The sequence below is a fragment of the Rhipicephalus sanguineus genome, chromosome 8 (genome assembly GCF_013339695.2).
Source record: "Rhipicephalus sanguineus isolate Rsan-2018 chromosome 8, BIME_Rsan_1.4, whole genome shotgun sequence".
Lineage (NCBI taxonomy): Eukaryota > Metazoa > Arthropoda > Arachnida > Ixodida > Ixodidae > Rhipicephalus > Rhipicephalus sanguineus.
The window spans coordinates 157,469,366-157,494,643 of NC_051183.1; the positions used below are offsets into that span (position 1 = coordinate 157,469,366).

The 25,278-nt window shown below is 47.6% G+C and overlaps 1 protein-coding gene across 1 annotated transcript in view; it reads right to left on the minus strand.

Annotated features, from left to right (window-relative positions):
- LOC119403632 (solute carrier family 26 member 6) overlaps positions 1-24,718 on the minus strand; it is a 133,146-nt gene extending 108,428 nt beyond the window's left edge. Inside the window, exon 1 of the mRNA XM_049418378.1 lies at positions 24,673-24,718. Coding sequence (XP_049274335.1) covers positions 24,673-24,718 — 46 coding nt within the window. The remainder of the gene's footprint in view (positions 1-24,672) is intronic.
- Positions 24,719-25,278: the final 560 nt, after the last annotated feature.

The following is a 25,278-nucleotide window of genomic DNA, read 5'->3' on the forward strand; positions in this document are numbered from 1 at the left end:
CCGCAGCGTTCGAGAAGCTTCGCGGTTGTAGTAGATCACTTTGTTAAGATTGCGCGCAGGACGCGAATAGTGTAGATTATTCCAGAGCTTGCACGACCACCAGTGATAAGGATGGAAAGTTCGATGCGTGATGTATAAAAGACGGCGCGTGCCAGCCATGAGTAGTTTTATCGACGGACGACGCTTTTTTCGTGTGTATTGCTGTAGTTTGACTTTTCGTTTCCCGGCCACAAGTTTGGCCAAATAAAAATTTCATCTTGGACCCGCCGACTGCTTCCTTCGTCGACGTCACGACCACGTGACAATATGATATTATCGAATTCTGAGGAACTCGTATATTAACACTCTGAGGGGAAAAACCAGTCAAAAAGACGCCCGGCGAGGGAAAGAAGTGACACACACTTCTTTTTCTTGTCCGGCGTCTTTTGACTGGTTTTTGCCTCAGAGTGATGTACCAACTGACCCAGACTTCGACTTTATTTCATATATTAGCGCAAAAGTGTTTTATACCGGGGATCCACCACGGCTGCAGTGGCGAATTTCCATCGCGGATATGACGGTGTAAAATATACGCTAACAGAAGACAAAGAAAAAAATCCCGCCATCTCCCCGTAAAGGGAACACTGAGTAGTATGCGAAGCAGCCATGAGTTGACTTAGATTTCTGTAAATGTTTTATTTTCTCCATCACTGTTCATGGTCATTCTATTCGAGGTTCCCCTGATGTTACTCGTCATATACGACTTTAGGCTCAGGGGAACGGTTTCCCTTGAGTATAACGGCCTTGTGGTCCGTAAAGTATAAAGTTAATGGCTCTTGTTGCAAAGGCTGCAGCTTGAAGTTTGAAAATGCGATGTCAATGCGCCCGTTTCGCTTCGTCTTCGCGAGCCCGCCACTCCGGCTCGGCTGGGGCACTGGCTGTGTCGACGCGACACCGGCGAGACAGGTCTCGTTCATAAGCTGCTTCGCATCTAAGGCTACCTTGCATGATTTCTGGCGTAGTGGGTACCTTGCATGAATGACGATGATTTCTGGCGTAGTGGGTACCTTGCATGATTTATGGCGTAGTGGGTACCTTGCATGAATGACGATGATTTATGGCGAAGTGGGTACCTTGCATGATTTATGGCGTAGTGGGTACCTTGCATGAATGACGATGATTTCTGGCGTAGTGGGTACCTTGCATGATTTATGGCGTAGTGGGTACCTTGCATGAATGACGATTTATGGCGAAGTGGGTACCTTGCATGATTTATGGCGTAGTGGGTACCTTGCATGATTTATACTAGAGCACGCGCCGCAGTGAAACGAGCGCTCTATCGCACGTTCATATGTCAGGCAAACATTCCTTTCTGCACACCATGCGCGAGCTCTCCTCTCGTGCCAGCACTTCGTTCTCTTCTTTCTTCCATACATCTAGTGGCACGTGGGGCACTGGTCACGCCGGTGGTACAGGCCGCGTTCATAAGCTGCTTCGCACCTAAAAAAAACGAGAAGTAAAAAATTGGCCGCGTATCTGCGTGCTTCGCGGCAAATGCCGTATAAAGACGATAGAAGAGGCGCTGCGTGAGATATGGACGCCATCTGGCAATACGTCGGAAACATGAGTGCTGTGTGCCGGGCTGGTAGTCCCGGCGCCGCAGCAGGCGAAGACCGGCGGTGGCCAACGCGACCGGCGGGGACGCCAGCCAGCCCGAACACGCGGTTTGGCGCGAAGCGCTGAAGCAGAAGAAACGTCCGCACTCAACGAGTACTCTCCACACACTCTTTTATTTACACGTCGCCTGGGTAAAACAGGAATGCCAGAGCGGCGCCCACAACCGGCAGCCTGAAGGCCGCTCACAACGCTGCTTTTTCATTTTTTAATATTTTTTTCACCTTCTTGACCTTCTCAAAAATAACGTTTTTCAACACCAACCCATGGCATTCGTACAGTGCAATACAGAACCGAAACCGAAACACAACAATGAGCTCGTGCTGAGGGCACGGAGGAAGGCAAATTTCAGCGCAGTCGCATTTTCAGCGCAGCTTAAGAAACTAGGGTCTTTAAAATTACGTGTGTATGCATTTTATAATAAAGGAACACACCACCTAATACTTACCTAGTGATGTTGCGCCTCAGATATGCATGATATTTATTTTTTGATCGACAACGTTCACAAGTATGAACAGCCGTACCAGTTCAAGACGGCTGGCCCTTGGGCAAGTGGTTCAACTTTGGCCGAGTGGCTGAATCGAGGAACGTGCCGACAAACAGAAAGACAGACCAAAATTTCTCCGTTTAAGTATCCCAAGAAAGACTATCGTCTTTAAAAGTTCCGTTGCCGGGAGTCGAAGATACGACCCCTCGCTCCCCAGCGCGCGGAGCGAAACCACTCGGCCATAGTGCGTACATTCGCCAGTTTACTAACGGCGAGCTATTTATGCACACCATTTACCGTTGGCGTTTTGAGAGCTCGTTCGCTTCATCGTGTTCTTGCTATCACTAACGAGACGGCGCGACGGGCTTGGAGGGCGCGCTTTAAAGGTCGTCGCCCCGCGCGTTGCGATGAGAGCGCACCTCTACAGGGGGTGTCTCTCGTGCGCGCGCGCTTATCTCGTGATGGAGGCGGTTCGTACGTCTTGTGCTTTCAGCGGAAGTTTCCGTTGACGTTAAAAAGAGCACGAAGGTCACTCGTTCACTGTAGCAGCCGCGTTTCAGAAAGAAGCGCGCTGCTGACACAGAAAGAAGTAACAATTGTGACAGTTGTTAGTTCACGCTCGTCCTGTTTATGTTCTTTTCGTACGTCGTTTCTGCTTTAGAGTGCGCTGCAAGTTTCGAACTGCTTGTCGTTCTTCGCGTGACCTTACAAGTTGTTGCTGTAGCATTCATTCTGTCGCCCATGTGGCGAAACAATGCACAATAAACGCTCAACTATGCCTGTGAAGACGCGTTTCATTTTCATGTTATACCGATTCCTATGAAAGGGGATCAGCCATGCTTTCTTTTTAATTCTCTAAACCCCCGCGTTTTTGAAACTCAGTTGACTTCGGGTCGCAATTGCTGCTTCTGAGAACGTCTTGTACTTATTGAGGATCCTTGTCATGTTGCTGCTGGTATTGTACGGGGAGGCGGGATCAGTCAAGCTATACTTGCTATTTTTTACATGTTGTGTATATACGCGGTAATAAACTTCAAAGTTCATACTTCGAAATCCTTAGCATGCTTATATTTACAGCACGGATAGGCCTTAATGTGAAGAATAAGCATCTGCATTTGTATTTGTCCTGTAATTGTTCAAGTAATGAATTTTGTTGCTGAAATCATCAAAAAGAAAAACTGTTCATCAATTAAAAAATCAATAATAAAACAATCGCTCAGTTTAGTTATATTATTCGGATTGATCTCGGAGGACTGCAGAATGATATTATGGAAAAAATTGCTGCATCATTTTTACAATCTTGTCAATCATTTTCAAACATTGTGTTTCATCATTTTCATACATTGTGATTTCAGAGCGTTGTCACTACTACGTGAAGGACATCTGTTGTTACAAGAAAATACAATAACACGCTGTGAGCATTATTCATACTCTTCATCTCCTCACCTGTACATACTCATCATCACCGCTTGGGTCTGAGCAGCGGGGCTCAGCCTCGAGGGTCAATAAAGAAGAGCCTTTGCGGCCCGAACGTTGCCTCACAAGTCGTGGATTGCGCTGCCCGGTCCCTTAGTCATCGCGCTCTACCGGTGCCCCTACAACTTCCGCTACAATAAGCCCCTGAGCTCCTTTCAGGTCGTCGTTTGCACCAACAGACGTGTCCTCGCCCTTTGTCGCCGCGTGAACTCAATGACCGAGAATGACAGGGCCCGCCACCTGCTCAATGGCATTGGGGCTGCGGCAATCAATGCCCTTGCAGTGCAGAACCCCACTACAGTCTCAGAAGTCGTGGGCACGTGTCAGCGCCTTGATGAACTTCATCTGCTACGTCTGCAGCCTGACACATCTCATCTGAGCAAACAAAGGACAGGGAGCTACGCGCGTTGATTCTTTCCAACATACCAGAGGAACTTCAAGCACAAGCTAAAAAAAAATGTCTTGCCCTCTCGAGGCCCGTACGATGTCTTCTGGCAGCAGCCTCTGCAACATCGTAAGGGAAGAACTTGTTGCCATGACGGGGACGGAAGTTCCCAGGCATGACCCGGTACTTACGCCAACCTACGCTCACGTTGCAGTCATCGCACCTCCTCAAGACGCACCACCTTACGCGTCAACAATACACGGTTTGGCGAATGCTCTGTCACAACGAACGCCGCTTCCGCCTCCAAACGCTTGCACACGCTTGACCAGTTTGCTACTATTGTAGAGTCCGCTTACGAAGTAAACTGTCTGTACATGTTTTCCAGCGTTCTGAACATAATGGGAAAATTGTAATACCATATCTCAGAACACTATATGTTGGCGCATGAACTATCATTTTGTTCACTCGCAGAGGCACCAAGCTCTTTATTTTAAAAAGCGGACATGCAATATTTCTCAATTTGGAACATATAAATGCCATGTGATGCTGCCAAGACATACCACTGTGAAAAATGACACCCAAGAATCTCAATGTCTCAATATTTTCCACTGCGGTACATTTGCATGGATTGCAATGTTCGCTATGAAGTAAAATTGCCATATCTTTCGAAAAAGCAGTTGAGTTTGGTTTTCTTTTCATTAAAAATTAAGCAGCTTTCTTTAAACCATAGCATTGCCTTATGATGAGTTGCACTCTGAATAGCATGAATAGCTCCTTTATAACGTATGTGACGTGTTAATAGTACAGTATCATCTGCATACTGATACACATTATCTTTACAAATTCCCGAGGGAAAGTCATTCATAAATAAATTGAATAACAGCGGTGACAACACCAATCCTTGTGGCACACCAGCTGTAACATTTTTTATGTTGGTAATTACTTCTCTATTTCCCTTAACCACCTGTTACCTGTCTTGCAGATAATTATGGAGCACATCATAAAAAGGTCCTCTGAAAGCCAAACGAAATAGCTTTTCTAATAAAATAGCACGGCTGACAGTTTCGAACGCTTTTGCCAAGTCCACGAACAAAGCAAAGCAAAAGAGGTTCTTGTCTAGAGCCGAATATATTTCATCGCTAAACTCTTTTAATAATGTTATAGTGCTGCGATTTGCAATGAATCCAAATTGACGGGGTGTTAGTACCGAAAGTTTTTGTAGGAAGGACGCCATACATTCAAGAAGGAATTTTTCTAGTATCTGGGAGAGTATAGGCAAAATAGAAATTGGTCTGTAATTTTCTATATCATCGTTTTTTCCTGCTTTAAACAACGGCTTAACAATGGCCGTTTTTCATTTCTCGGGAATAGAAGCACCGGGTATTCAACCTAAAGAGAAGTATTTCCGCCAATGCTTCAAAGTTCCTCTGTAGCGTGGCAATAGCTAACCCATCGATTCCTGATTGCCTATTCGGACGAAAACTAAGAATTATTCTCCTAGCATGTTCCTTCGAGAGCATGGGCAAAAAAATGGCAGATCCCACGTACCGTGGGAATCGCTGTTATGCGAAGCATGCGCGGGATGGTGATTGGCGTAATTTTTCACATTGAGCGAAACGTTACGGAATGACGCTATAGAAATATAGAAGGGGTATATGCACATTCATATTGTCACGTGGTCGTGACGTCGACGAAGACAGCAGTCGGCGTTTGCAGGATGAAACTGTTTATTTGGCCGAACTTGTGGCCGGAAAATGAGAACTGGAACTACAGCAATATACGCTGTACAATGATAGCGGCGAACAGGGCGTCGTTCGTCGATCAACTGACAAGCAGTCAAGCGCGTCGGCTTTTATACAGGCGCTATCGAACTTTCCAGCAATATCGCTGGTGGCGGCGTAATCTCTAGACAACGCTGGAACATTCGCGTGCGGGGCGCAATCTTAAACCGATCTACTACAATCGCGACGCTTCTAGAACACTACTTCGCCTACAGCGTCGAGCGTTGATAACCGTCCCTGCCGGTCAAACTCGAATACATCAAAACAAGAAGTGGGCGTGGCATTGCCCCCCTCTGAAAAAGCATCGTCCCGATGCTTGTGAAAGAACATAGAAGAGAAAAAAAAAAACAAGTGCATACACAAATAAATCACAATAACAAAAGAAAAAATAGAGTCCCCAGGCTCGCTAACGCGCAAAATACGGCTTAAGGCGCACGACATGGACGACTTCAGGTCGCGCACGGCGCTGCTGAGAGTTCGTAATGCCGTCAGGGACAACCTCATAGTCGAGTGCGCCGAGGCGTCGAAGTACCCTGTACGGTCCGAAGTATCGTCGAAGAAGCTTCTCACTAAGTCCTCGTCGGCGTATTGGCGTCCATACCCATACACGGTCACCGGGTTGGTATTCCATGTGGCGTCGTCGCAGGTTGTAGCGGCGGCTGTCAGTCGTCTGCTGGTTCTTGATCCGTAGGCGGGCGAGCTGTCGTGCCTCTTCGGCGCGCTGTAGGTAGGTGGTCACGTCGATGTTTTCCTCGTCGGTCACGTTTGGTAGCATGGCGTCGAGCGTCGTTGCCGGGCTCCGTCCGTAGACCAACTTGTACGGCGTCATCTGCGTCGTTTCCTGTACGGCCGTGTTGTACGCGAAGGTCACGTACGGAAGGATGGCGTCCCACGTCTTGTGTTCGACGTCGACGTACATGGCCAGCATGTCGGCGATGGTCTTATTTAGACGCTCGGTGAGGCCGTTGGTCTGTGGGTGGTACGCGGTGGTGCGGCGGTGGCTTGTGTGGCTGTATTCCAGGATCGCCTGAGTTAGGTCAGCCGTAAACGCCGTACCTCTGTCGGTGATGAGGACCTCCGGGGCGCCGTGTCGAAGGACGATGCTCTCAACGAAGAACTTGGCTACCTCAGCGGCACTGCCTTTGGGCAGGGCTTTTGTTTCGGCGTAGCGGGTGAGGTAGTCGGTAGCCACGACGATCCATTTATTTCCGCAAGTCGACGTTGGGAACGGCCCCAGGAGGTCCATCCCGATCTGCTGGAATGGTCGCCGAGGAGGCTCGATCGGCTGAAGGAAGCCTGCTGGTCTTGTGGGCGGTGTCTTCCGTCGCTGACAGTCTCGGCACGTCCTTACGTAGCGAGTGACGTCGGCAGCAAGGCGCCGCCAGTAGTGCTTTTCCTGTACTCGTGCGAGCGTTCGGCAAAATCCGAGGTGTCCAGCCGTCGGGTCGTCGTGCAGGGCATGCAGAATTTCTGGTCGCAGTCTCGAAGGTACAACGATAAGGTAGCTGGCTCGGGCCGGAGAGAAGTTCTTCTTTACGAGGACGTTGTTTTTCAAGAAAAATGATGCCAATCCTCGCCTGAATACTTTTGGGACAGCGATGGTCCTGCCCTCCAGGTAATCCACTAGACCCTTCAGTTCCGGGTCGGCTCGCTGTCGGTCGGCGAAGTCTTCGGAACTTATGGCTCCCAAGAAGCTCTCATCATCCTGGTCATCGGGCGGTGGCGGGCCGACGGGGGCACGAGACAAGCAGTCGGCGTCGGAGTGTTTCCTTCCGGACTTGTACACGACAGTAATGTCAAATTCTTGAAGTCTTAAGCTCCACCGTGCGAGGCGACCTGAAGGGTCCTTCAAGTTAGCTAGCCAACACAAGGCGTGATGGTCGCTCACAACTTTGAAGGGCCTGCCGTAGAGGTAAGGGCGAAACTTTGACGTAGCCCAGATGATGGCGAGGCACTCCTTTTCTGTTGTGGAATAGTTGACCTCTGCTTTAGATAGCGACCGGCTAGCATAACTGATAACCCTTTCCAGTCCGCCCGTCCGCTGCACAAGGACGGCGCCGAGTCCTATGCTGCTTGCATCGGTGTGAATCTCTGTATCGGCGTATTCGTCGAAATGCGCAAGTATCGGAGGCGTCTGCAGGCGTCGTTTCAGTTCATGAAATGCTTCGACTTGCGCTGTTTGCCACCTGAATTCGACGTCGGTCTTCGTGAGCTGCGTTAGTGGCTCGGCGATCCGTGAAAAGTCTGTCAAAGCGTCTGTAATAGGCGCACAAGCCGAGAAATCGGCGCACGGCCTTCTTGTCGGTGGGTAGCGGGAAAGCGGCGATGGCAGCTGTTTTCTGCGGGTCTGGGAGCACTCCAGTCTTGCTGATCACGTGACCCAAAAACAAGAGCTCCTCGTACGCGAAGCGGCACTTTTCTGGCTTCAGGGTGAGCCCGGAGTTCTTTATTGCTTGAAGTACGGATTGAAGTCGCTGGAGGTGTTCGTCGAAGTTCGAGGAATACACAACGACGTCGTCCAAGTAAACAAGGCAAGTCTGTCACTTCAAGCCAGCCAGCACGGTGTCCATGACGCGCTGGAATGTCGCAGGTGCCGAGCAAAGACCGAAAGGCATGACCTTGAACTCAAAGAGGCCGTCGGGTGTTCTAAAAGCGGTCTTTTCTCGGTCTCTTTCGTCTACTTCGATCTGCCAATAGCCGGTCTTGAGGTCCATCGACGAAAAGTACGTCGCGTTGTGTAGTTGATCCAGGGTGTCGTCTATCCGTGGGAGGGGGTACACGTCCTTCTTCGTGATTTTGTTCAGGCGCCGATAATCAACGCAGAAGTGCAGTGTCCCGTCCTTCTTCTTCACTAACACCACGGGTGACGCCCACGGACTCTTTGAAGGCTGGATGATGTCGTCGCGTAGCATTTCGTCGACTTGTTTCTTTATGGCCTCACGTTCTCGCGTCGAAACTCTGTAGGGGCTCTGTCGGAGTGGTCGAGAATTTTGTTCTGTTATAATGCGGTGCTTAGCAAGGGGCGTTTGTCGGACCCGCGATGACGACGAGAAACAGTCCTTGTATTGCAGGAGCAGGGTTTTCAGCTGGTCTTGCTTGACCTTGGGAAGGCTCCGGTTGACGTCGAAATCTGGTTCGGGACCTCGATTCGTTGAAGCAGGTTCGGCAGCATCGAAGAGGGCGAAAGCATTGCTGGCGGCCATACATTCGTCGATGTAGGCGACCGTCGTACCAATGTTGAGGTGCCTATATTCGTGGCTGAAATTTGTCAGCACTACCTTTGCTTTACCGTCACGCAGTTTGGCTATACCTCTTGCGACACAAATTTGACGGTTCAAGAGTAGTTGCTGATCGCCCTCGATGACGCCTTCAAGGTTCGCAGGTTTTTCGGTGCCGACGGAAATAATGATGCTGGAGCGCGGTGGAACGGTCACCTGCTCTTCTATCACGTTCAATGCATGGTTCCCTGGCGTCGCGTGGGGCGGGAGCGCTTTGTCTGAGGTTAGCGTTATCGACTCAGATCTCAGGTCGATGACGGCGCCGTGGTCACTTAGGAAGTCCATTCCAAGTATCACATCCCTAGAGCAATTTTGTAGGATTACAAAGCTCGCAGGATAAGTCCGGTTATTGATGGTGACTCTCGCCGTGCAGACACCAATCGGCGTTATCATATGGCCTCCAGCTGTCCGGATTTCGGGTCCACTCCAAGCGGTCTTTACTTTCTTCAGCTTGGTGGCGAATGGCCCACTGACGACGGAATAGTCGGCCCCAGTGTCGACGAGAGCGGTGACGTTGTGGCCGTCGATGATAACGTCGAGGTCGCTAGTTCGTCGTCTTGCGTTGCGGTTGGGTCGCGGCGTCGGGTCACGGCTGCGTCGGTATGTTCCGCTGCTTCCATGTTGCGTCGTCGGGTCTTCTTCGGTCCGCGAGGATTCGTCGGCAGGGCTTCGTCTGCTTCGCGTCGTGTTCTGCAGGTCTCGTCGCGTGGTCGTCGGCGGCGGAGGATATTCGGTAGTTCGTCGTACAGCAACCGCACCTCCATCGGTTGCTGCCCTTAGTTTTCCGGATACGGGCTAGGCGACCGGCCCCGGTTTGGGCCAGTGTACGGTCGGCGGTGCGGTGACATGTAGCGGCCGGGCGACGGCGAGCGGGAAGGTCGTCGTTCTTGCCACTGTGTTCCGGTGAGGTAGTCGTCAATGTCGCGCGGCCGTTCGCCCGGCTGCGGGCGCGGCGCGTTGATGGCGAATCCGCGTAGTCCCATCTGTCGGTACTGGCAGCGGCGGTACGTGTGGCCGGCCTCTCCGCAGTGGTAGCAGAGCGGGCGGTTGTCGGGGGCACGCCAGACATCGGTCTTCCTCGGGGTGTTGCGCTGGCCGACAGGTGGTCGGTAGGGCGTCGGTGGCGGCGGCGGCGTCTGGCGGCGGTACTGCGGCGGTGTGGCGTCTTGGCGCGAGCGTGGAGGAGGAGCATGACGGCGGGCTGCAGCAGCATAGCTCATAGCTTGCGGCTGCGGCTCTGCTAGCTGAGGCGCGCCGAGTGAATGCTGCATCTCCTGGCGCACGACGTCGGCGATGGACTCTACTTGAGGTTGCGACGAAGGTAGAATTTTTCGCAACTCTTCTTGCACGATTGCTCGAATCGTCTCACGCAGGTCGGCGGGTCCTAGGGCTTGAACGTCGGCGTAGCTTGTAGCCGAGAAGCTGCGGTTGTATTGCCGCGTTCGCATCTCAAGCGTTTTCTCGATCGTGGAAGCCTCCGATGCAAATTCAGTGACCGTCTTCGGCGGGTTCCTTATCAATCCAGCGAAGAGTTCCTGTTTGACACCCCGCATGAGGAACCTCACTTTCTTCTCTTCGGGCATACTTGGGTCGGCGTGTCGAAACAGGCGATTCATCTCTTCCGTGTAGATGGCAATATTTTCGTTGGGCAGCTGCACACGGGTCTCCAGCATAGCCGCGGCCCGTTCCTTGCGGACCACGCTCGTGAACGTGCTTAGGAACGTCGTTCGAAAGAGATCCCATGTTTGTAGGGCGGATTCTCGGTTCTCGAACCACGTCCTCGCGGCGTCTTCTAGGTAGAAGTACACGTGGCGCAGCTTGTCCTCGCAGTTCCAGTTATTAAATGTTGAGACCCTTTCGAAGGTCTCGAGCCAGGTCTCGGGGTCTTCACATGGCGAACCACGGAACGTCGGCGGCTCCCTGGGTGGCTGCATCACGACCGTTGTAGGTGGCAGGGGGTCTGTCATCGTCTCGGCGGTCGAGGTGACGGTCTTCGGCTGCCTGGCGTTTTCGGGAAGGATTCCGTACTCTGGTTGTAGTCCCTTCTGCCGGCGGCTGGTTCGAGGATCCGGGTTGTCCTTAGAGTCGTCTTCTTCGCGGCTTGGGCTTGGGTCAGCGCTCCGCGGTGGCGTCCGGATCATGAAGCAGCACCTCCACCAGATGTCACGTGGTCGTGACGTCGACGAAGACAGCAGTCGGCGTTTGCAGGATGAAACTGTTTATTTGGCCGAACTTGTGGCCGGAAAATGAGAACTGGAACTACAGCAATATACGCTGTACAATGATAGCGGCGAACAGGGCGTCGTTCGTCGATCAACTGACAAGCAGTCAAGCGCGTCGGCTTTTATACAGGCGCTATCGAACTTTCCAGCGATATCGCTGGTGGCGGCGTAATCTCTAGACAACGCTGGAACATTCGCATGCGGGGCGCAATCTTAACAAACCCATCTACTACAATCGCGACGCTTCTAGAACACTACTTCGCCTACAGCGTCGAGCGTTGATAACCGTCCCTGCCGGTCAAACTCGAATACATCAAAACAAGAAGTGGGCGTGGCAATATGTTGAAGAGTCGCATATCTATAACCAGTTCTTTACAGTTGCGTAACGATGGCAACAGCAACATGGTTGTTACCAAAACCAGACGCGGTAAACTGATATGTAGTGCTTATATTCTTCAATACTGGATAGCGCGAATCCGAACAGGAAAAAGAAGGAGCACAGACGCACAGGACAAGCGTTACTCGCAACTAAGCTTCATTCAGGAAAGTTTCCCTAGATATATGCACAACCGAGCGGCACGCGCAGGCGCACTGCACGTATGTTACTGTCACAATTACAGTTGTTATGCTTAAACTTCTCCGTTATGACGGAGAACGCAAGCACGTTTCACGAACCCGTCTGTATGTGTAGAATGGGTTCTTGACAGTTCTTGAACAAGGTCATCATCACCGTGATCACTGAGCACCGCTGGACCGAACTTGTTAATCGGATCCGTTCGTAATCACGGTTATGAGGAGTCTAAGTGTAGTGAAGTGCGAGGTATAGTGCAGATGGTGGAAATGCTTGATGCCTCTTACGATGAAATGATCTATTATGCCTCCTGTCGTGGACGTGGCAGCGAGGTCTTTTGATGCCCTCTTCACATCCAATCGGTCTTTCACGCAGTATAAGCACCAAGCTTTGTTGGGTCTAGATAAATCAATGTTGAAGTCACCGGTAATGATGAGAGGCCTGGTTCTCTCAGCAGATTTATTGTAGGAAGCATAGACGCCGGTTGTTGCGTAATCCACGTGGTCCACGTTGCGGGCCACGTGGACGAGTGGATGATAGCTGAGCGTCTTCCAGGGGTGTTCTGTCTTCAGTTTCCTCAATTTCCTTGCGTCCGCCGTGGTGGTGTAGTGGTTAAGGTGCTCGGCTGCTGACCCGAAGGTCGCGGTTTGATCCCGGCCGCGGCGGTCGCTTTTCGATGGACGCAGAATGCTAGATGCCCGTGTTCTGGCGATCTCGTTACATGGTAAAGAATACCCGATGGTCAAAATTTCCGGAGCCCTTCGCTACGGCGTCTCTCATATCATAGCGTGGTTTGCGGACACAAAACCCCAACAAATATTATTATTATCACTTTTCTTGCGTGTCAATGTGGGTGTTCGCGGTTACTGTGTTGGTTGAGACTGTATCACCTGTGGCGCGTACCCGCATAACGTTAACTCTGGTTTACGGGTATGTGCCACACGTGACTGAGAGAAAGGGTTTCGTGACGTAGGCGACAGGTATTTTGCGATATTCATGTCATGACCAGTGAATCGTGTTCGTCATACACTGCTCCCCTGCTATGCCAATTTTTGTATATTACAATTTATGGAGGCGACCAGGAGAGCGCCCAGACGTAGGCGGCTAGATAGATAGATAGATAGATAGATAGATAGATAGATAGATAGATAGATAGATAGATAGATAGATAGATAGATAGATAGATAGATAGATAGATAGATAGATAGATAGATAGATAGATAGATAGATAGATAGATAGATAGATAGAAACACCCAAAGTGCCTAAGGTTCGCTAAGAAATGCTTCGCATTTAATAAGCAGAGGCTGGAACAGATTGATTTAGCGTGCAAGTGAGTTTATGAGCATGTGCATTCTTAGAAAAACGTGTGAAGAAGTAATTGAACTTATCCACCACTATCTCTGGTTTCTCGGAAAACGACTAAAATAAATCAGTGGGCGTGATCTTTTAGGGGCGAAGCTCCTTAAGCCGTGGGTCTGTCCGTCCTCTGTTACCGGTTTGTAACCACTCGTCAACGTCATCTTCTTCTATTGCATACCAGAACGCGCGCTTCTCACGAGCTAGTATGCAGTTCTGGTATGCAGTAGCAGAAGAAGACGACGTTGACGAGTGACACTCGCGTTCGCAGCGAGTCACCGGATGGAGCAGGTGGCTGCAGACAGTAGACGAACAAAATAAAAGAACAAAATAAAAGTTGATTTGTCTCACGTCTCACGTCTTTCTTAATGATGTAATGGGCGAACTTTCACGGGAGGGTTACGGTTTTACCGATGATCTCCCCCTCTCGAGCTTCGCCTACTTATCATCATTCGTTCCGTGGATATGGCGTGATTTTGCCTAGGAGATTCGAAATACTACTACTACTACTGCTACTACTACTACTACTACTACTACTACTACTACTACTACTACTACTACTACTAATACTAATAATAATAATAATAATAATAATAATAATAATAATAATAATAATAATAGTTAGGGTTTCACGTCGCAAAAGCGCGATATGATTACGAAAGATGCCGTAGTGGATGGCTTCGAAAATTTTGACTACCTGCTTTATTGTACACTTAAATCAAAGCACACAGGTCTGTAGTCTTTTGCCTCCATCGAAATACGACCGCCGCGGCCAGTATACGATCCGGCGGCCTTCGGGTCCAACACTTAATAACGGAAGCTAAGTCAGGTTCTATTATCAGGAATAAATGCGGTGTCTGCAAGGTATTATAAGCTACTGTAGTCCGGTCTGCGGGCTTTGTATGTAAAAAGACAGACCGTAAACTAAAAAACATATTTAGGTGTCATTGCAGAATACGATGACAAAGGTGCAATGATATTACATTTCTCACTTCGAACATAAAGTTCACGCCACAGCGGTCCGCCAATACGTGTCCCTCCCATAAAGATGCCTTAAATTATCTCGATATTCCAAAGTCCTCATTGTGCCCATTTCGTCCTGTTTGTACCATGAAATGCGACGGTCGTCATGCAAGTGGCTGCAGTGTTCCTAATTGACCCAAGATACAAAACACCAGAAATGTAAAAGTGCTTGCTCATAGTGCACCCTGTAGCATCAGTATTAGCGATTCGATTTTCTAACACATTCCTAGCGTTCTATAATTTATTTAGCTTTACTTAGAAGTAACGCAACATGCAAACAGCTTAGAGGTTTTCCCAAGGAACTCTACTAACATATACCACAAAAATATCTAGTTCATACCCGAACGTTATGCTTCACGCCGGTTCTGCCAAAATACCCCGAATGCAGCACGCTGCTGTAATATCCAACCTCTACGACAACAGAAAGCAGCACAAATAAAGAAATGATCCACTTGAAGCATGGCGGGCGCAGTTATCACGGCCAGATATCTCGGGCGGATTGTTGCGAGCTATCTGCCGCAGTATGTCAAGAAAAATTGTCAATTCCTTGCCACTTGATACCTTCGAGATAACGCCGACACACCGTGCTCTTCTTTCTGCGTACAGCGGTGAAGCGCAGTCTCAGGGTGTGTGTACTGTTTCTTTTTTATGCCGCGTCACTGCAGACGTCATGGCGGGACTTTTGAATTCCTTAAGGTCGATACGCCACGTGGTGCCGTTCACGCGAACTAAACCGCTGGTGTCCAGAAAAGCAGCATATGATTGTCTTTTAGTGTCAAAAACTCATTGATTCCTAATCAACACGGTTTTCTCGCTGGACGTTCAACTACCACAAATCTTACTAGTTTCATGACGCAGATCTCCACACCTATTTCTCAGAGAAGACAGGATGACGCAATCTGCTGTGACCTGAGCAAGGCTTTTGACGTAGTCAGACACACAGTGATTATGGTTAAACTTGCGCTCGTTGATGTTGAGTTGTCGGTTGTGAATCTCCTGCACAGCTATCTGCTCAATAGATCTTATGTTGCCGTAAATGGCCAAATGTCTAGGGAAGCACCCACTACGCCATTGTTCTTCTTTCTGCGGATAAGCGAGGTACCCGCAATATATCTCTGAGGTATCATGTGCACTATATATATAACATTCAACAGCAGCCATCAGTGGCATCGGTCAGTTGGGCAACAGAGGTGGGCTGCTGGTTCCAGTAATTTGATTGGAACCGACATAATTACATATGTTGCTGTGTTTTCTCTATCGAAAGATACAAATATAAGAAACATACGCAGAATATGTATGTTCCTACTGACATACGTAAAGCACATGGAATAATTGGAATGGCGCAGAAAACATTTTAATAGGGAGCTTCTCAATACCGCAATAACTAGTTAATTCGGCACCCGTTAATTCGGAAAGTCCACATATTCCCGCGCGTTATCTGGCCCCACAAGCATGTGTGTTCTCCAATGGAATCAAACTTTCGTTAATTCGAACATATTTGAGCGCAAACTGGTTTATTCGGGAGATTCTCGGAGCGCGAATCACTGCAAGTATGCGACGCAAAGGAGCGGAAATGGCGTTCGCGGACAACCGAACCAAGGTGGCGCAGTCTGCACCGCAGTCGTCATCAGAGAGATCCGTATGGTAACGACCATAGTGAACTAGAAGAAAGTTCTGAACATGTTCAGCGCAAAAAAGAACACAAAAACACAAGGAAGGGCACGACACAGGCGCTGTCTAATAACCTAAAGTTTAATGGAAGAAACATGTCATATATAAGCATAAAGAAAAAACAAAAGATCTCCCCCACCAGGCATGTAATCACATATGCTGTAGATATGTAATCTCGGCTTACAAAGTTGGTTCTAGTTCACTATAGTAACGACTTCTAAATGCGAAGCATTTCTTAGCGAACCTTTGGCACTTTGAGCGTTTCTATCTACGTATCTATCTATCTATCTATCTATCTATCTAGCCGCTTACGTCTGGGTGTTCTTATGATCGCCTCTAACTTGGTGTAGACCGAAATTGGCATCGGAGGGTAAGAGGACTTGACGTATATGATTTCCGGGTCATGACATGAATAACGTGAAAATCCTGTTGCGTACGTCGCCAAACCCTTTCCACTAGACACGTGTTGCGCCTACCCGTTCACCACGGGCCGCGGTGTACGGGTATGCGCCATAGGTGATTGACAGTTTATATCTACTCAGGAACGGCGCGAAGAGACATTAGTAACTTAAATGCTTCAGCGTTAAGGAAAACCAACATCGGCAGCGTTGACTCGACGAATGGAAAGAATGAAAATTAGGATCCCAGCAGGAATCGAACCCAAGCATTCTGCGTGGCAGTCAGGTATTCTAGCACTGAGTCACGCCAGGTGTATAAACTGGTTTGAAAAAACAGCCTACGCAGGTGTAATATCGGTGGAACGTCAATTGTGGTTGTGGTGCTTGCTATCTAATTTTACAAGAAAGCAATAAACACTATATGATACTCCTATGATGTGTAGCCTACTCCTACGATACAGGCGTCATATCAGATTAGCGTCTGTGGTTCCAGTGCTGGCTCCGCTTTTGTAGCAGTCTAATAAACATTACGTTCGTATTCCTATGATTCAGCAAGGCTTTTGAAGCATATCTCGATCCCAGATGAATACATTAACGAAAGTTTCATATGATATCCACATCACCACACCTGAAAGTGTACTTCGTCCGCCAGAACGATGCAGTGTCCTCTTCATTCCTTACGAGGCTGGGTGATGTCCTCATGCTGACCGAGGATGATACCATATTCATTGTAAGCCGCTTTGTAGACTAGGCTACGTAGGCCACATACGCCCAGGTAGTCTACGAATACAAGCACCATCCACCGATGTTGGTCTACGTAGCACTATCCAGGCCAACCAGCCTCGACCGCCTATACCTCACCAACGTGTAAGGTGGCTTCAGGTTCCGACATGTCGCCGGCCCTATCGACAGACAATTTGTCGACGAAATGACCGAGGCATCCACGAATTCTAGCAGCTCTACTATACCACATACTTCACTATACATGGACTCCTCCTCACCACGATCAGGACCGGATCCTATAACAAGTCATTACCAGCTGCTGGTGCTCACTGATCACGGTGATGATGCCCTTGTTCAAGAACTGTCAAGAACTTCTTCCACACATGCGCACGGGTTCGTGAAACGTGCGCGCGTTCTTGGGACACGTATAAGCACTACATATCACCTTACCGCTTCTGGTGTTCGTAATACTCAAGTTGCGATTGGCGGCGTTACCCAACCGTAAGCAACTGGTTATATAACACATATGTGGCAGTTCAACATATATGTGTGCGTATAAAATTTATACAAATCCTTAGCGTCATTTTGTAACGTATCGCTCCGTAAAAAAACTACGCCACAGTCATCTTCCCGCCGCATGCTTCGCATAACACCGACTCCCACGGTACGTGGGGTCTGCCAAATTTTTGTGTACTAGAATAATTTCCTAGTGACGCGTCCGAGAAAGAGCGCGCGTGCGCGTTTATGTAGACGCCACCAGGCGCCGCCACTGCGTCTTTTTCTAGTAGACCGGCCGCTGTCTCCACCGCTGCATTTAACGTTGTCCTTGTCCGCGTTTGTAGGCGTTCCTTTAGCGCCGGATTCTTTGACTGCTGCACAAAAAGGCTGCATTTACTATAGTATGGTACGTGTAAAGAAATTTTGTGAAAACCACAGCAACATACTAGTATCGACGACGTCGTCTGTTAGCGTAAATGCCGTAGACCGGCGGATTCATTGCAGTTCGGGACATCGCCTGCGGCAGTATCTATTCGCATTTTTAATCATCCATTTGAAGAAACCCAGCATACGAGTATCTCTGCCTTTTTGCTTCTGTGATAAGCACAGCATTCAAATCGCATACTTATCATAAACTACAGAAAAGTGCGCAGCAACGTCTACGCTGCGTTGCTATGCCAGATAATAATATCTGGGGTTTAACGTTCCAAAACCACGATATGATTATGAGAGACGCCGTAGTGGAGGACTCTGGAAATTTCGACCACCTGGGGTTCCTTAACGTGCGCCTAAATCTAAGTACACGGGCCTCAAACATGTTCGCCTCCATCGAAAATGCAGCCTCCGCGGCCGAGATTCGATCCCGCGACCTTCGGGTCAGCAGTCGAGCACCATAACCATTAGACCACCGTGGCGGGGCGTTGCTATGATAGAAGGCGTACAAATAAATAACGGCCTCGACGGACGCATATTGATGGTGGTAAACTTTTCATACATCATTGTCGGTTACAGAAGCGCAGCTAAACAAAATTATTTCGGCATTTCCTTACCCCATTTCACAGCGTGCAATGAGACTGCATGGAAGCATCCCACATTAATTCGTCTAAGAAAAAAAAAAGTCCTCCACCACTTTTTTTTTTTTTTACAAGAACAACCACGTTGAATGTAGCGTCGCAGGGGACGCACACTATACTCGGGGACAACTTTCTGTGGCACTGAAGCGAAGGCTACAGGGCCACAATGCACGTATCCTACCGCTAATGAATGTAGTCCCACAATTGCGTCCGTAGTTTCTGCGTGAGATATATAAAATACTCGGTCATTTTCTACATGTCGCTTTTTGAGACGGAACGCAGCGCACACAAGCGAGATATTTGTATTTCTTTTGCTTTTTACGTTGTCACTTTGCGTTTCTGCGTGCTTAAAAAAATCACAGCATATCCACGGGGTGAATGATGATGAGTGGGGCGAAGCTACGGAGGGAATCATCTGTAAACCGTGAAACTCTTCCGTGAAATGCGCCCAGTACATAATATAAAGAGTGTGAAACATCGTGTATATATTAAACATCAAACTTTTATTGTACTGTTGGTTTACGTGGTCCCTTCATTATCACTTGTGATCGGTGAAATGCAAGGAAGAAGTCCGCTCCCGAGCGAAAGAGCGCCAAGAGCGACCGCATTCCCCGCTCGCCCTGTGCGAATTAAAGGCAAGGCTAGAGGGAAGACAGGACGCGCGTTCCACGACGCGAGGTCGGTAGCATGCCCAACGAAAGCCAACGGAACGCGATCGTGCAAGTGCTCCGGCTTCGCATCGCCTCATGGTTCCATTTAGCGTCCCAAAACCAAATATATTGCTCAAGGTGTGCCTTGCGTTTTTCGTAGAAATAATTTCTTTATCATGTACATTAAGACGAAAAGTTGAAAGCTCACTAGAGTGTATCGCCCGCAAAGTATGTCTTTTAGTGTGATTTAACTCTCGTACGGCAGGGTCCTCGCGCCGTTGCCGGTCCACCTCGACCGTTGACGATCGGGCGAGGTGGCTACATACAACTACTACTACTACACTTTAAGAAAAACATCTGGCGTTCTTTCGTTCTGCTTTTACAAAACATCTGGCGTCTTTCGTTGGTTTATTTCATCAATCAACGGCGTTTTGAACAAAATTTTTATTGTTTAATCACGCACAGGAGAAATCTCACCAGGCACTACCTTGGAGGTAAACAATGGCTGCTAATGGGAATGAGAGACAGAAGAAGTCGGCTTTTAGCTAACACTTACACTTCTACTTCAACTAACGTTTCCTACTGGAACATGCCAATGGCTGCTAATGGGGAATGAGAGACAGAAGAATTCGGCTTTTAGTTAACGCGCACGCTGCGAATTTTTTATTGTTCAACAACGCACAGGAGAAATCTCCCACCGGCACCACCTTGGAGGTCAAAGCGTAAGACTTGTTACGGACTACTACGATGACGACGACTACGAGGAACGAACGGGTGCCGCCTTAAGGAGCTTCGCCCCTAAAAGTCACGCCTTTTACCCGTACCTTAGACGCTAATTAGCGTTTGCGTCGAAATGCAACGCTAGCCCTCATTTTCCACGGCTTTACGAGACGCGCGCCAAACCGGACTACTTCGCGTAGCAGTACATGTGCAGAAAGTGGCTCAGAAGCTCCACCCCCGTAGCTTTCCCTTCATTGCCGCAGAACGTTGTCCCCGAGTATAGGCAAGCAGCCGCAAAGCGCGTCTGAACCAGTCGAAACCGGCGCGAACTGGCTCGGCGGCTAGGAAAAAGCACAGCCACGCCACCAGCGGCGTCTACTGGCGTTTGCTTCAACCAGCCTATTGTTCCTCCCTCACGGACGCGTCACTAGAAAATTATCCTAGTACACTATATTCTAGTACACTATAGTAACGACGGTAACGACATTTCGGATTAGCACGTTTCGGGTAAGCTAAGACAGGGAGTCCTTGAGACGCGGTCACAGTGTGAACAAAGTCGCGAGTAACTAAAATTGCGGCTTTTACACCGCTCTTATGCAAAGTGAGTACAGGATTTACGCATTCATAAAAAAAATGAAAGTGTATGAACGTAATGGACATTTGTTTATTGTTTCCTTGATACTTTCGGTAATTCAGAATTCGGTTAATTCAGACAATTTTTCCGGTCCCATAAAATACGAATTAACGAGCTTTTCCTCTATAAATCGACATCCTCGCACAGCTGCTTCTGCAGCTCAGTTTCGGCTCTCAGCTTAATGAAGCTCAAAGCAAATATTAAGGACAGAAAGTATATGGATGTAGCTCGAATGCAAAGAAAAGGAACTGTGAATTGATTTTTGAACGCGACACATGGCGCCGATAGCATATTTGAAATTACCCGCACCGTTCAAAACAACTCGAAGCCACCCACGACTGCATATACTTATAGAACTCTTTTTCTTTCATAACACTGCTGGACAACAAGAGCAGCATACAGATTCACGAAAGCACCTCTCACAACCGTTTTATTTATTTCCAGTCTCCGCTAGCTAGGCATTATTGGTATACGCCTACAAAATCGTTTTCGTACCACAAGTAGTCTTTGTGTGCCTAAGAGTGGCGGGTATACATATGCAGCTTTTCTCCTGTCATCCTCCCACAAAGAGCACGTTGTTTTATACTGATGTACGGAATAAGTTGAATAGACGAAACAGGAAATCTCAAAAAATTACCGATTTAAATGTATTTAGCCAGTGGCTGGAAAGCATTCCTCCAGGTAATATAAAATTATTTCAATACCAAAGCAGTTTTTGCTCCGGAATTATTAGCATCATGTTGAAACAGGCAACATAACTCAGCATAAACCCTGCACGATCACTCCAGTTTTTAAAAATGTGATAATTCACTGCTTGCTCATTAAAGTGGCTTCTTCGTTATATTATTGTCCAATGAGCTCACCGAGAAACTGCTTGAAAAACGGCTAACAACATAGTTCAACACCTTTATATATTCCTTCACCTCACCGGTTTTTGAATTCGAAATGGTTACTCTTCTGACCTAGCACTTGCACCTCTTACTGACCAGCTAAAAAACGCCGTTCATGATTAAAATAAATTTGCAGACATCTCATTTGTAGATAATTCAAGGGCTTTTTACAGTACTGAGCACAACATTCGTAATGTGAATCAAGATTCAACAAGTACTATAGGTCATTTGGAACTATAAAAAGTACTTGCGAGACAGACACCAGGGTGCTAGTATTTACGATGCTTACTCTAAAGACAGAAAGGCTAATTTAGGCGTACGAAAGCATTCATTTGAGGCGAAGTAATTCTTTTATTTTCACTATTTATCTACCAAGGGCCGCACGCCTTCTCACTGTGTACTACGCTTTGTTCATGCAAGAATTAGCAATTCTAACAAACATCTGTGAACGGTGTTGGAAAGCTTGATTCGAATCGTTGTACATTGCGATGTTGGCGCGAGATTAACAGACTTCCAATGGTTCAAAGTAAACCTACATTTCTTTCACTCTCATTCCCGTATAGAGCATCGCGTTGTGCACTACCTATTTTTATTGGTGGTCATTCAATACCATCAACTGAAGAATGTCATACCTGCGAATAAATAGTGGCGGCCACCTGAAATTATGACACCGTATCGCTCAAATTAAAGAGATTTATCAGATCGAACATTCATTCTTATTAAGGCCTTACACGTTCTCACTACCTCAACTGTGCCCACTCTGTTGCACGCTCATCCACTCTTACATGAACTGCTGCGTCACATGGTGAAGATTACACCTGCTGTAATCTCTTCATGAAAACGTGATACGATTATTCGCATTCACACATTCCGCTAATGCTAAACTAATACCACACGACTTCCTGCATGCAGCGACCTTTTACATCATGACCACTGAGCCAGATTTCTTTCAGAGAATTAAACAACCAAAGTTTGTTATCCGTAATTCTTAAATAATATCTAATCAACGCGCTAAACATGATTGGCGCTGCATAATAAATTCATGTAACTCAAAAGTTGAGACTAATTATGTTAAAGAGAGTGTTTGCTGTGCGGCCTTGCTATTGTGCAATATATTACCATATATACGATGAAGCGAATGCAAGCCGGTAGATTTAATGACGGATTGAATATTTTTGTAGTGCAATACATACGTAACGCAAAATACTGTTTCACACGTTTTTTTTTTTTTTTAATGCACTATTCCGGTGTACTACATAGCGGTGCTTGAATGGTTACCTATTTTTCTACGATCTTTTCGAGGCGAAGCACCTTCGGGTCTCGGCGTGCATCGTCGTCTTCTGAGCGTGGTCCACTTGCTTGAGCGCAAGAGCGCTCAAGCGAACGGTGCGCGTTGAATATGGAAACGCTCTTTCTGCGATGAACGTTTAACCACCAGCTCGCAAAGAACGAGAACGCGCCCTCGCCAGCGAGAGACAACGCCGACGCAGGCAGCGTCTGCTATAGCGAGTTTCTTGATTGAAAAAACCGACTGCTCGCGCTGCACAACCATTCACCGGCCACCCCGTATATATAGGCGAAGGATCTCGACCTCAATGTAGTGCCGGTGGGAGATTTCTCTTGTGCGTAATTGGTCAATAAAGATTCGCAGCCTGCACGTTAATAAAAGCGGACTGCGGGTCTCTGTATTTAATCTTTCTTCTGCCTCTCGTTGCCCATTAGCAGAGATTTTGCTGTGGGAAACACCGGCGCACGCTGTATACGTCTCCCCTTCGCAGGTTTCACGTTAGTGGAGCTGAAACACCCTTCCCGGCATGCTTCACCCCTCCCCAATTTCTTTCTTCGTTAGTTTTCTTTATAATGTGGTATCCATCGGTACACAGACGAAAATAAATATTTTCGTCGACAATTTTTTCTATCTCATTAAGCAGTGTTTTTGTAGAAAAACTCTCTGGTGCGCTGCTATTGGTGTATTGGTGGTTTTCATGTTTACTATTCACAGGTGGTCCCAATTTAGTTTTTTAGCACCTCCGTCAGTATATCTGGAGCTGCATAACATTCGTTACAAGAATAAATTGATTGCGACGGATTGATCGATCAAACGATCGATCGATCGATCGATTGATTGATTGATTGATTGATTGATTGATTGATTGATTGATCGATCGATCGATTGATTGATCGATCACCACGTAAAGTTTATTCTTATATATAGAAAATGCTTTGACTATGGCACAACTAGCAAGATGCAGCTTTTTCTTAGAAGCACATGGCAGAACTGCAAAGGACACCGACATCTAAGCACTAATATTATCTACCAAAATGGGAAAACCGAAAACTGCACCAATGTTCTTATTCCTGTTGCACTGAGTTCATTTGTTATTACTGGGCATGTCCAAGCAGTGGTTTTTCAATTCGACGCAAATACGAAGCGAGTAGTGAGTAAATTGAAAAGAAATTCTAATGGGAGCGAATATAAATGACTACCAGGTACACAACAGAAAAATTCACGAATTGAACTGAATTATTTCGGTGCAGTGATATTTACTGGCTGTATTATCTAATATATTTCTCTGGGCTGTAGCCGGGCATTGCCATGAAGTAATACAAAGACGACGTCTTGTTTTGTAAGGCGCGTTAACATTGAGGCTATGTGTTGAGCAATGGGTCACAATGCTCCAGCAGGAAACGCTGAGAAATGCATAGAAGATGGCTGTCTTTTTTTACTGTTGTCACTGTAAGTATTGTGACACATGAAATTCAAACCGAGGGCAAAAGGGAACCCTTCAACCTATATAGCAAACGCATACTGCTTCCGACGTACGTGCTTGAGTAACACTTAAATCCACTACTTAAGCATAATGGCGAGAAGAATCGTAACCATACTGTAGTTGATTTGAATACTTTGAAATTAAATTTCGATACTTGCTCGATTGCAACTACCATCTGCCAAGTAGAAGCTGAATGATTAAGGCAGTAAACAAATTACAATTCAGTATTTTCCTTTGTTCGTTTCCTTATTTGTGTGCCCATATTGCATTGCGCATCCAGCACAGCAATGAATAGATTGTTGCGTTCATCGGCGCAAAACGTTGACCAGGCAAGCAGATTCTCTACCAATCATTCGGCGCGTACTTTCGTGCACATTCAACGGGACTGCCGAATTCTCATAAACAGCGTACCTGGGTCAGTCAGCGACGTTTCCTGCGTTGCTGTGTCGATGTCCATGGCTTCCGTTTGTCGCGTGAAACTTATTTGAGTCACAGGCTTTTTGCACAAACTACTTCTCCCGCTTAATCATTCCTTTGTCGGCCCGAAAGGAAAGCGCCAGTACTTGCAACACGTAAAACTTTCTGTTTTGTGCGCACTTTTCCTGCCGTAACTACACCGCACTAACGAATACTTTGCTTGACGACAGGTGCGTTCAGGAACAAAAAAAAAAAATCCGTCGCGAGGTACATCCAAAACGGCGTTATCAGAACGATCTTATATATGGTGACTGCGGCTGAACGGCATCTCCGCTAGCGAATGTCACGCAGCAGCATTTCACGCCTTGAACCTTGCGTCCTTGTATTGCGTCTCCGAGTGAATATCGTGCGTGTGTCGGCGTATATTGCTGATATACGACGTGTCACCTCACACGTCCTTAACGCTTCTCTTCTTATCAGAGTCAATCGATTGCCGAATACAGGGCAGGAGCACAGAAGCGGAGATAGTATGAGGCTGAGCTGGATGGTGCTTAGCCAACAGGTTAAAAGCTCCAACGAGGAGCGCGAGAGATACATAGG